Here is a 13,860-nt window from a genome sequence, read left to right on the forward strand (position 1 = left end):
TTCATTTGTCCATCTAGCCTACATTTAAAAATTATTATGAAAATAGTTACTTTGTCAAACAAAGCGATTCATCTCTATATAAATCAGGAGATACCATTATAACATTTCACTTGGACCAAAACAACAACAACAACAACAACAACAACAACAACAACAACAACAACAACAATATTAACAATACTACTACTACTACTACTACTACTACTACTACTACTACTACTACTACTACTACTACTACGACTAATGATAATGATAAAATAGTTTTTCCTTTGTCTGAGCGAAATGTTACGGTCTCTCCTAATTCTAAATATAGCAGTATTGTTTAGTTTGACCAAGTAAAACTATATTAATAAGCATTTTTCAAAATATAAATGGAAAAATGAATGGCGGATGAAATCCCTTGGTTCGTATGCCTAACCCTGAAGAGGGCGTGACTTTGGTACTCCAAACAACGAACTTGAAAAGGAATGACTGAGGTAAACAGTAAGGCCTGGTAGCCTTTTTAACATTCAAGGGCCAGAGAGGGGAACGACATTTTAAAGAAGTGAGCTCGTTTTTTTAACCACAGGATGAATGAGCCAGAGGTGAAAGAGGTCTGTCAACCAGGAACTCCATAACACTCATAAATACTACAATACCCAGGAGCGCCCTCGGCCTCACATCCTCTGCCCTGATTGGTCCAGTCGGAATCCAATCACGGTGCAGATACGTGTCTGGCTGTCAGTCAGAGCATCCTTTCGTCATGGCGTCTGTTTGGGCTCAATCCGTGGCTAAACTGCCGCTGGTGTGTGTGTTCTTCCTCCTGCTGCTGTGCCTGCCGCCCGGGGGAGGACAGAAGAAGAAGGAGGTAACGGCTTCTCTCTCTCAATGTCTTCTTCAGCGGATATTGTTGTGTTTTTACGGAGAGGGCTTTACATGTTGAATGAACCGGTGTGCGGTAGGTGCGTCGAGCTAGCTAGGGTTAGGGTCAGTGTAATACCGGAGGTTAATAGAATTTGCATTCAAAGTAAAAGTCTAACAAATTGTCTCATCGGGAAAAACTGGTACCGAAGCACCCACAGTCTCTGACCTTTAGGAGCTGTTTTGTCATGCACGTTATGTAACACATGCATGCTTCCAGGTTGTCTGATGTCAGCTTTGTGATTGAGTTTTTCTGCAGCTCTCTACATGACATTTTAGGCTTTCAGTACATCCATGCTAAAAGGGGGAGAACAACTATTTCCGTCCCTACATATTTCGTCTTGGATATATCCTTTGTTGTCACTTAAAGTAGCCTACTTTGCAATGGTACTTGCTTTTACTTCGAGATGACTGCTGTATGTTGGCTAATGTGGGGTTTGTTGTGAAAACTGTGACCGGAAGTGGTGTTTTGGAAACGTGGGTGACTTGACTTTGCTGCTGTGGCTGTTGATGCTCGGGGAGGAAACGCATAGTAGCGGAACAGAAGCTGCTTGCTAGCTGCCTTTAACTCACTACAGTGCTTTAAGAGTTGGCATAACGTCATGTGACTGAAAATAGCCTTTTGTTTAGTTTGGGAGGCCTGAATATATCGTGTATGAATGAAAGTGTATCTGTTTGAGTGTTTTTAGCCGAGACGGAAGGAGGAAGTCTTGATGCTACCTGTCATTTGTCACTGTGCTGCTGTAGCTTACAGTATGTAGGGCCTGGTGTGGCTGTCTGCTCTCTTATTTTCACTATTACCGCTACATGTGTGGCTATTTACAGTCACATCATAACATGTGCTGTAGTGTATACTATCTCTTTCACTCCTGGTGATGATTGATATACACATACACAATGAGGAGGACATGCACTGACTGCAGTACAACATCATACATCTACAGCTCCTATATCTGATTGGTAGAGATGGCTTTTATTTGAATTCACCTCATCAGTGCACTTCAGTAGTGTTAAGTGTCAATAGTATTGTACACAGTACAGCCAACATTTTCAAGACAATTCATTTTCCATGTCGAAATGTGCCGTAGATTAAATGTGCATTTTGCTCCCCACAAGATGATAATGATGATGATGATGATGTACATACATATTTGCTGAACTTTTTAACACTAATCCAAAATACAGCACAGGCAGAATCATTGCTTATCATTACAATTATTAATTTCCAATTATTATTACTACCTGTTTAATCTGTACATGTGTCTGAAGTGGGGTCATTGAGGGGGTTTCCTGGGGGTCACAAAGGGGAATATAAATACAGTTTCACTAGAATTCTGTCTATAATAGTAACACAATGACAGCATGTGTGACTATTTTGGTTGTGGGTTTCACTTTCGGTAACATCTAAAAGCAAAGAATCTTATAAGATGGGGGCGGGGGGGTACGTGGAATTTGTGTCAGTTTAGGGGTCCTTTATGTGAAAAAGTTTGAGAACCACAGAGTATGTGTAGTAAACGTCTCGTCAGTGATGGGCAAGCTACTTGGAAAATGTAGTAAGCTAAGCTATCAGTTACTCTCAATTAAATATAGCTAAACTACATTGAAGCTATTAGGGATGGGCATCGAATTTCGAATTTTCGAATAATCGTTGTTATTATCAAGGTCGACTTTTATTATTGAAATTCGAAATTCAAAATTCAAAAAAAAAAAAAAAAAAAAATTGTTTTTTAGTGAAATGTTGCATTGTCTCCCCTGATTCTAAGTATAGTCAAATCGCTTGGTTTGAGCAAGTAAAACAATTTTTATAAGCATTTTAAGCAAGGTTTATGGAAAAATGAATGGCGGATGAAATCCCATGAAGAGGGAGAGGGGGTGACTTTGGCACCCCTTTGGCACTCAGACCTGAGCCTACTAAATATTTAATGAACCACTCATGATTGTCAAAACTGTTTTTTATTTTCGAAAATGTCAATGTCATGTAACATGTTCTTTACTTCAGTGGTGCAATACTTGTTTGAGCTAAAAATCCACAGCAGAAGCTTTTTATATTAATTAATAAAGCCGTAGACTTAGAATCAGGGGAGACAATGCAACATTTCACTCACAAAAAAAAAAAAAAAAAAAACATTTTTAAATTTTTTTTTTTTTAATTTTTTTTACATTTTTATTTTTATTTTCGAATTTCGAATTAAATTCGAATTTGGCCAGCGAATTTCGAATAGTGTTTTTGCTAGAAATGCCCATCCCTAGAAGCTATCCCCAGAGAAATGTAGCAAGCTAAGCTACGAGCAACATGGCAAAGCAGCTTGCTACATCAAAGCTACTTTTTTCGCACATTGAATTAACTTCATGTAGAACAACTTTCAACCAAACAAATAGGCAGGTAAAAGAAAATATCATTTTGATTGTTTATTATATTATAAAACACACTGAAACTCTCACTGGCACAATATTCAAAAACAGACAATAAAACCTGAAAGTCTTCTTCATCACTGCCAGTGGCTCCCTCTGGCTCTGCCATCTTTCAAAGTTCGTTGCTGATGTGACTTCGCCAGCACATGACATATTTTGCCCTACCCTTAACCAATCGTCAGTCTTCATTGCCTAAACCCAACCCAGTCAGAGGCAGAGTAGTGCCGGGTCTTGCTGCAAGAGGGGCAAGGATGCTAAAAAGCAAGGATGAAACAACAACACTGTCTTGTTGTCCGTCATAATGGAACTGGAAGTGCTTTATTGGCTACACAGGCACACTTGACATATGCAATGTCTCCTCCTGTTTAATTCAAACCGCAGCAGAAATCTCCACTGCGTGCTTTGCTCATGGATTTTCTCTGGAGAGTAGCTTGTAGCTTTTGCGGGAAGCTACAAGCTACTTGGGTCTATAAATAGCTTAGCTACTGAAAAAGCTACTTGGTTCAAAAGTAGTGAAGCTACCACCAAGCTACTGAGAAATGTAGTTAAGCTATGTAGCTTCACTACTTGTAGCAAGCTACTGCCCAACACTGCGTCTCGTAGCCACATCATTGGGTCCAAGCTAAAGTAGCACTAATACATTATATACATGAGCCTGCATTTCTCACTTCACTTGTGACATTTCTGTATGTCAGTTCATTATTTTCCAAATTAGGTGATAACAACATGGTTAATCACATCTATATAGACACCAGGAGGAGCACTTTAAATTCGAATCATTGAACATAAACCATATTTTGACCAATTTATAATAATAACAATGACAACAACAATAATAATAATAATAATAATAATAATAATAATAATAATAATAATAAAGAAAATAAAAAAATCATTCTAAATAATGGATAATGAATATGCAAGTCTTATAAATCAAAGCATCCAATAAGCTGAAGCTATAATCCAGGTGATGTCATCATTGTGTTCTGGTGATTAAACGCAGAGAGAAACAAAGAGTCATAATAACCAAAAGCCAACAGCAGCCTGTTCTTTTGCCTCGTGTGCGTAACTTTTTAAACGATTTCCAATCGTCCAGTCAGCAGCCAGTCAGCAGCAACCAGAGGAACCTACCCTGCCTGTCCCATTACTTACACTTCACACTGTCATATTCAGACATTTTCTCTATTTTAACGTCGAAGAACATCCCACTTCCTCAATCAATGAAATTGATCGCCGCGCCGCTTTATGGGTTTCTATCCATCAAAGGTCCGTGGGAAAAAAAAGAAGAAAAAAAAACGGTGAATGACTGAAACCAAAGGATATGATGTAGAAAAGTTGGGGTTCTTGTAGAACTATTTCACCTTCGTTATTGAGTGAGTGTTTCTCGCACATTGAAGGTCCCACCACCACCCCTAAAACGTTCCTATAAGGAGCGTTTGCTCAACGACTTCAACGTCCCAGTGGTGTAAGACAGGACTCTCCTTGCCTCTGTGAGGACTTGGATGGTCTCTATCTAAACTAGGGGTGTCAACATTTTCTAAACGTGTACACGGGACCTTTTGGCAGCGTGTAACCGGTTAACCTGTTGTTGTTGGTTTTTTTTTATTTTATTTTGTTTTTTGTTACCGCATTTGCGCTATATAATCGCTAGAGGGCACTGTCGCCATTCAAATACCTCCCAAACCCATAGACAGCAGCGATGTTCTCTGTGTGTCTGTTCCCTCTTTGTTGAACTCGTTGTCTGGTCCAGAGCGGAAGTAGCAGCAACATTCGCTGTCATAACAGTCGCGGGTACTTCTGGAACGATGTTGTGAGTTTTCGAGTGACAAAATTTCCCCGCGAGGTCTCGCCCGCTTTATTAACGTTACATTGTGACCGCCGCGGTCACATGGGCCATGCGTCCATTACGTGCAACGTTACTGCACTAATTAGTGTAACGTTAAAGTTATCGTCTGTAGCTTACAGGCAGCATTATCACCTCTAAACAGTTTATTTCTGATGAGAAATGAATGATTGCGAGTCCACAGTCAAATCATTGTCAAAACTTTATTTAAAAACGTTATTTAAAAGGACAAAAAAAAGACGGGTAGTCAGTGATTTTTCTAAACGAATATGATTTACTTTCCGGTTACACGCATACACGGTGACATCCCTAATCTAAACATGGTGACAGCATCAAAACGGCACGGTCTAAATCCACACACTCCATATTAGAAAAGCCAGATTCACTCATTAATGTTTGTAAGAAATAACAGACTAACAGTGTTTTGTCAAAGCAGTCGAGCGCGAGCGGTTGTCATCGTTTATTAACCGATAGATTTCTCTACCTGTAGCTGCCTCACGTCTTGCCGCACAGTCTTGAAACGGTTAACCAATCAGAACAGAGGGCTCGTTACCATTAATGAGCCTTAAAGACACAGTGACAGAAAATGAAAAAATTAACACGTCCAAATAGATAGTGTGAGAGTGTTTTTGCGACATGACAGCACACACACAGCTTTGACTGGACTTCAAGACAGGAAATAAAACTGTGGAAAGTGGAGAATATTGGACAGCCCCCTAACTAAAACCATTAAAGCATTAAGCTATTAAGCTTTAGTCCTCCATGCTGCCTGTGATCTCAGCCTCTGGCTCTGCGGACAGACTGTGTGCTCTGGCTAGTTCTGCTGTACCAGCCAGCAGACAGGAGCCACACACACACACACACACGCACACACACACACACACACACACACACACGCACGCACGCACGCACGCACGCACGCACGCACACACACACACACACACACAGTATATGAGCCACTGGAGAGATATTGAGTTCTTATAATGTGAGAAATGTACTTTCCCAGTCGCCCGGCCCGGAGCTACGGGACGAGCAAGATCTTATTTAGCTGGAAATGGACAAAATTGTGAAGCAGCATTTCCTCTCTCTCTCTCTCTCTCTCTCTCTCTCTCTCTCTCTCTCTCTCTCTCTCTCTCTCTCTCTCTCTCTCTCTCTCTCTCTCGCGCCCCTGCCCCGGTCACCCGACGCTCAGGGCGACTGGAGAAATAGACTATCTCTCTAAAAGCCCCTGTGAGGCTCAGTGAGAGACCCCAGAGCAGCCACGCAGCCCACCACTATTTTCTACTTGTTCTGTTTTTCCCTCTGAGTTTGTGAAAGTTTAATATACTTACTCGACGAGGAGAGTAAGGAGGGGGCGAGGAAGCCAGATAAGGATCAACGAGGAGAGTAAGGAGGGAGCGAGGAAGCCAGATAAGGATCGACGAGGAGAGTAAGGAGGGGGCGAGGAAGCCAGATAAGGATCAACGAGGAGAGTAAGGAGGGAGCGAGGAAGCCAGATAAGGATCGACGAGGAGAGTAAGGAGGGAGCGAGGAAGCCAGATAAGGATCGACGAGGAGAGTAAGGAGGGAGCGAGGAAGCCAGATAAGGATCAACGAGGAGAGTAAGGAGGGAGCGAGGAAGCCAGATAAGGATCGACGAGGAGAGTAAGGAGGGAGCGAGGAAGCCAGATAAGGATCAACGAGGAGAGTAAGGAGGGGGCGAGGAAGCCAGATAAGGATCGACGAGGAGAGTAAGGAGGGGGCGAGGAAGCCAGATAAGGATCAACGAGGAGAGTAAGGAGGGAGCGAGGAAGCCAGATAAGGATCGATGAGGAGAGTAAGGAGGGAGCGAGGAAGCCAGATAAGGATCGACGAGGAGAGTAAGGAGGGGGCGAGGAAGCCAGATAAGGATCGACGAGGAGAGTAAGGAGGGGGCGAGGAAGCCAGATAAGGATCGACGAGGAGAGTAAGGAGGGAGCGAGGAAGCCAGATAAGGATCGACGAGGAGAGTAAGGAGGGGGCGAGGAAGCCAGATAAGGATCGACGAGGAGAGTAAGGAGGGGGCGAGGAAGCCAGATAAGGATCGACGAGGAGAGTAAGGAGGGGGCGAGGAAGCCAGATAAGGATCGACGAGGAGAGTAAGGAGGGGGCGAGGAAGCCAGATAAGGATCGACGAGGAGAGTAAGGAGGGGGCGAGGAAGCCAGATAAGGATCGACGAGGAGAGTAAGGAGGGGGCGAGGAAGCCAGATAAGGATCGACGAGGAGAGTAAGGAGGGAGCGAGGAAGCCAGATAAGGATCGACGAGGAGAGTAAGGAGGGAGCGAGGAAGCCAGATAAGGATCGACGAGGAGAGTAAGGAGGGAGCGAGGAAGCCAGATAAGGATCGACGAGGAGAGTAAGGAGGGAGCGAGGAAGCCAGATAAGGATCGACGAGGAGAGAAACCAATCATCGGAGGAAAATGAGAAGTGGGGGCAGCGGGGTCGGACCCCCCCTCCCCCCTCAAAGCCCTGCAGGGAGTGTAAGAAATAGTCACACAGAGGAAAGTCATATTTATATCTCTGGGACGCTCCCTCGTTCATCACCTCGCCTCCCGGCTGGATATTACACCCAGCTTGTGTCCTGAGGCTGACGGCAGCACAAAGAAAGAACCAATGTAAGCACTTCCCTCCCCTTACCTGGGGAGAGGAACTGGGGGGGTGGGTGGGCCGGGGGGAGACAGTAAAGGGCTCATTATACTCGAGCAAGCTCCGTGGGGGTGGAGCTCCGCGAGTCTCCGCGAGTCACCGTGCGGACCTCGCGCTGTGGCAGATGCTATTATACTCAGAGAGAGAGAGAGAGAGAGAGAGAGAGAGAGAGAGAGAGAGAGAGTCACCTCACCTCACCCAGGGACCGGTGTGATGAGTGGATCAGAGTCACTACGTACTGAGTTTCCAGCAGCGCTTACATGTAGCCGTGTGGCCTTCAGGGCCCAGCCCGCACTACGTACTGAGTTTCCAGCAGCACTTACCATGTAGCCATGTGGCCTTCAGGGCCCAGCCTGCACTACGTACTGAGTTTCCAGCAGCACTTACCATGTAGCCGTGTGGCCTTCAGGGCCCAGCCCGCACTACGTACTGAGTTTCCAGCAGCACTTACCATGTAGCCATGTGGCCTTCAGGGCCCAGCCTGCACTACGTACTGAGTTTCCAGCAGCACTTACCATGTAGCCGTGTGGCCTTCAGGGCCCAGCCTGCACTACGTACTGAGTTTCCCGCAGCACTTAACCATGTAGCCGTGTGGCCTTCAGGGCCCAGCCCGCACTACGTGCTGAGTTTCCAGCAGCACTTACCATGTAGCCGTGTGGCCTTCAGGGCCCAGCCCGCACTACGTGCTGAGTTTCCAGCAGCACTTACCATGTTAAACACTGCGTATGTATGTAGGCACTATTGACTCTCTCTTGGCTTCTCTGCCTGGCTTATACATGGCGGACTAAGCTGTAGCTCAGTGTTTACGCGCTCGGCACTGTAAAACAGGCCTGGAGAAATAATTCCGTTTTTGATTGGGGTGTTTTGAGAGGGGGGGGGGGGTCGGTTTTGCGTGGGACCCTCACGGCACCTCATAACTTGGTTTTCACTTTGACAAACATGTGGAAGAGGCTGTCCAAGAGAGACAAGTCATCAAAACAAAACTAAAAGATCGATCCGAACACCTCAATTAAAATAGAAAAAAAGGGAATTTGGACAACTAAATCAAAGGGAATTGGGGAAATGAATACAAGTGATTTAATAAGTAAGTAAGTTAAGTAAGTATGTATATAAGTAATATGGCCTGAGCCCAACACAGTCACAGGAATGAGCAGAAAAACACAAACGTTGAAAGCACAAAGATTGGTACAGCGCTACAGAATGGAAAACGACAGGCTTCCTATAGGATCATGCATTCTAGACATACTGTATGTAGAGCCGTTGACTGTGTGTGCTGTGGCTTGACTTGTGGAAGCAGTGTTGTTGACTGTGTGTGCTGTGGCTTGACTTGTGGAAGCAGTGTTGTTGACCCTGTGTGTGCTGTGGCTTGACTTGTGGAAGCAGTGTTGTTGACTGTGTGTGCTGTGGCTTGACTTGTGGAAGCAGTGTTGTTGACTGTGTGTGCTGTGGCTTGACTTGTGGAAGCAGTGTTGTTGACTGTGTGTGCTGTGGCTTGACTTGTGGAAGCAGTGTTGTTGACTGTGTGTGCTGTGGCTTGACTTGTGGAAGCAGTGTTGTTGACTGTGTGTGCTGTGGCTTGACTTGTGGAAGCAGTGTTGTTGACTGTGTGTGCTGTGGCTTGACTTGTGGAAGCAGTGTTGTTGACCCTGTGTGTGCTGTGACTTGACTTGTGGAAGCAGTGTTGTTGACCCTGTGTGCTCGCAGGTTGGCAGGGCGAGCAGAACAGAACAGGCTCCGTCAATCTTGGCTCCGAGAGTGCACTTTAGCAAGGCAGCGGATTTCCACGGGCAAACCAACGCCATCAATTAGTGGGAAATCTCCGGGAAAAGCCTTCAATTAAGACTTCCGACAGACACAGCCAGCCGCTGGACGCAGCCCAAGTCACAGTGACTCACAGGGAAATGGTTTGCTTATTAATCTCTTTAAATTGCATTGTAAAGAGCTCCATCTCATTTGTTTTCTTTACATCTGGGCAAGCTCTCAAGGTGCAAACGAGTTTCCTCCTTCCAGGCACACCAGCCTGCAGTCTCTGTCTTCTCCATCTTTTTGTTGTACCAGCAAGAAATAGCCTCGATAGATGCCTGTTAGTCTCGCTGGCCAGACTCCCCTCTCTTCCGTGAGAGGGGTCTGGTGGCACGGAAACAGGCTGCTCTCCCATTGGAAGCGTCGATTTCGGCCTTCCGCTCCCCGCTTAAGAAGCTCTGTCATTGGCTCCGACCATGTCAATCAGAGTGGCTTCCCCTCCCTCCCCTCTGTCTGTCGCTGTAAATAGTGCCCTGCCGCCGCAGTGAAAACAACAACAACGCTAACTAGCTAGCAAAGCTAACGGCAGAAACCTACACGCTAGCTCGTTGCTACACGCCGAAAATGGCAAGTTGGATTGTTGGAAACTATTTCCCAAGGGCACTGCCGCTAAGCGCCGCCCATCGCAATTCCAGAATGGTGATCAACGCTGCCAGACTCCTCTCACGGAAGGGAGGGGAGGCTGGCCAGCGAGACTAGATGCCTGTAGCAGCAAGTGTTGATCTGCAGCTAGTGCTGTCGCAGACCACCCCATTTCACATGAAGAAGACCACACCGTTTCACATGAAGAAGACCACACCGTTTCACACGAAGAAGACTGCTTCATGCATCTTTGTAACCAATAGGCCTGTGTCAAATTCTCTATTCAGAGATTAGTCTACATTTCTAAATGCAGGATGGCAGAGGGCAGAGGGCTGAAATTTGACACGGAAGTCGTGTGTGTGGTTTAAACTTCTAGTTTTCATATTTGGTAGCCTGGGTCATGTCCATAAGCTGGTTGTGAGTGGCCTCCAGATGGCTGGTCTACCTAAGAGAAGGGCCAAACAGTTAGCAAGGTATTGTTCAGTATCTGCTATTATTGGCAGTCGCTCAATATGGAGAAGGTGCTGCTTTTTGTACCCATGAAATTGGATACTGTCCCTTATCTTGTATTACAGTATAACTGTATGTCAATCTGCCTTTGTCATCACCCTGTGCGGTATTACTGTATATCTTCTTTGTATGCATTATTGTGGTCGCCAATTAGGCACTCTTGTATCTGACCAACTCCCAACATCTGATTGCATTACTAGTGTTTATGTCCTTTGTACTCTGCATCTATGTGGACATAAATAAATCATTTAGATGGAATTAGATTGGATTGGAAATTGTGGTCGCAGCTCTTGCGACGTCTGGCTTGTTTGTAGTTCCGTTAGTGACACGGACAGAAACCAATCAGAAGCCAGAGGTAAGCCCCTCCCTTCATCCATCACCAATACATGATGGCAGCTGTTCTGACAGCGTACAGGCTCGGGGCTGCCAGCTGTCGCCGCGGCATCGAGTGTCTGTTTGCACTCATTATTGGTGCCTTTAAAAGTGAGCCAGCTCAATCTGCCTCAGTCAAACAATGATAAACCACATGTTACAGGATGAGGCATCACACACATCGTCTCAAAGATAAACCACATGTTACAGGATGGAGGCATCACACACATCGTCTCAAAGATAAACCACATGTTACAGGATGAGGCATCACACACATCGTCTCAAAGATAAACCACATGTTACAGGATGGAGGCATCACACACATCATCTCAAAGATAAACCACATGTTACAGGATGAGGCATCACACACATCATCTCAAAGATAAACCACATGTTACAGGATGAGGCATCACACACATCATCTCAAAGATAACCCACATGTTACAGGATGAGGCATCACACACATCATCTCAAAGATAAACCACATGTTACAGGATGGAGGCATCACACACATCATCTCAAAGATAAACCACATGTTACAGGATGAGGCATCACACACATCGTCTCAAAGATAAACCACATGTTACAGGATGAGGCATCACACACATCATCTCAAAGATAAACCACATGTTACAGGATGGAGGCATCACACACATCGTCTCAAAGATAAACCACATGTTACAGGATGGAGGCATCACACACATCGTCTCAAAGATAAACCACATGTTACAGGATGGAGGCATCACACACATCGTCTCAAAGATAAACCACATGTTACAGGATGGAGGCATCACACACATCATCTCAAAGATAAACCACATGTTACAGGATGGAGGCATCACACACATCGTCTCAAAGATAAACCACATGTTACAGGATGGAGGCATCACACACATCGTCTCAAAGATAAACCACATGTTACAGGATGAGGCATCACACACATCTTCTCAAAGATAAACCACATGTTACAGGATGGAGGCATCACACACATCGTCTCAAAGATAAACCACATGTTACAGGATGGAGGCATCACACACATCATCTCAAAGATAAACCACATGTTACAGGATGAGGCATCACACACATCATCTCAAAGATAAACCACATGTTACAGGATGAGGCATCACACACATCATCTCAAAGATAAACCACATGTTACAGGATGAGGCATCACACACATCATCTCAAAGATAAACTACATGTTACAGGATGAGGCATCACACACATCGTCTCAAAGATAAACCACATGTTACAGGATGGAGGCATCACACACATCATCTCAAAGATAAACCACATGTTACAGGATGAGGCATCACACACATCGTCTCAAAGATAAACCACATGTTACAGGATGAGGCATCACACACATCGTCTCAAAGATAAACCACATGTTACAGGATGGAGGCATCACACACATCGTCTCAAAGATAAACCACATGTTACAGGATGGAGGCATCACACACATCGTCTCAAAGATAAACCACATGTTACAGGATGAGGCATCACACACATCTCAAAGATAAACCACATGTTACAGGATGGAGGCATCACACACATCGTCTCAAAGATAAACCACATGTTACAGGATGGAGGCATCACACACATCGTCTCAAAGATAAACCACATGTTACAGGATGGAGGCATCACACACATCGTCTCAAAGATAAACCACATGTTACAGGATGGAGGCATCACACACATCATCTCAAAGATAAACCACATGTTACAGGATGGAGGCATCACACACATCGTCTCAAAGATAAACCACATGTTACAGGATGGAGGCATCACACACATCGTCTCAAAGATAAACCACATGTTACAGGATGGAGGCATCACACACATCATCTCAAAGATAAACCACATGTTACAGGATGGAGGCATCACACACATCATCTCAAAGATAAACCACATGTTACAGGATGGAGGCATCACACACATCGTCTCAAAGATAAACCACATGTTACAGGATGGAGGCATCACACACATCATCTCAAAGATAAACCACATGTTACAGGATGAGGCATCACACACATCATCTCAAAGATAAACCACATGTTACAGGATGGAGGCATCACACACATCATCTCAAAGATAAACCACATGTTACAGGATGGAGGCATCACACACATCATCTCAAAGATAAACCACATGTTACAGGATGGAGGCATCACACACATCGTCTCAAAGATAAACCACATGTTACAGGATGGAGGCATCACACACATCATCTCAAAGATAAACCACATGTTACAGGATGAGGCATCACACACATCATCTCAAAGATAAACCACATGTTACAGGATGGAGGCATCACACACATCATCTCAAAGATAAACCACATGTTACAGGATGGAGGCATCACACACATCATCTCAAAGATAAACCACATGTTACAGGATGGAGGCATCACACACATCGTCTCAAAGATAAACCACATGTTACAGGATGGAGGCATCACACACATCGTCTCAAAGATAAACCACATGTTACAGGATGAGGCATCACACACATCGTCTCAAAGATAAACCACATGTTACAGGATGGAGGCATCACACACATCGTCTCAAAGATAAACCACATGTTACAGGATGGAGGCATCACAAACATCATCTCAAAGATAAACCACATGTTACAGGATGGAGGCATCACACACATCGTCTCAAAGATAAACCACATGTTACAGGATGGAGGCATCACACACATCGTCTCAAAGATAAACCACATGTTACAGGATGGAGGCATCACACACATCGTCTCAAAGATAAACCAC

General features: G+C 44.7%; 1 protein-coding gene across 1 annotated transcript in view; it reads left to right on the top strand.

The window, feature by feature from the left end:
• The first annotated feature begins 728 nt into the window (after positions 1-728).
• LOC310793672 (dolichyl-diphosphooligosaccharide--protein glycosyltransferase subunit TUSC3-like) overlaps positions 729-13,860 on the top strand; it is a 120,837-nt gene continuing 107,705 nt past the window's right edge. The window contains 1 exon segment of the mRNA XM_083655526.1: positions 729-847. Within this exon segment, the coding sequence (XP_083511652.1) occupies positions 743-847 (105 nt within the window). The 5' untranslated portion in view covers positions 729-742.

Source organism: Poromitra crassiceps, assembly GCF_964638095.1.
Source record: "Poromitra crassiceps genome assembly, chromosome: 19".
Lineage (NCBI taxonomy): Eukaryota > Metazoa > Chordata > Actinopteri > Beryciformes > Melamphaidae > Poromitra > Poromitra crassiceps.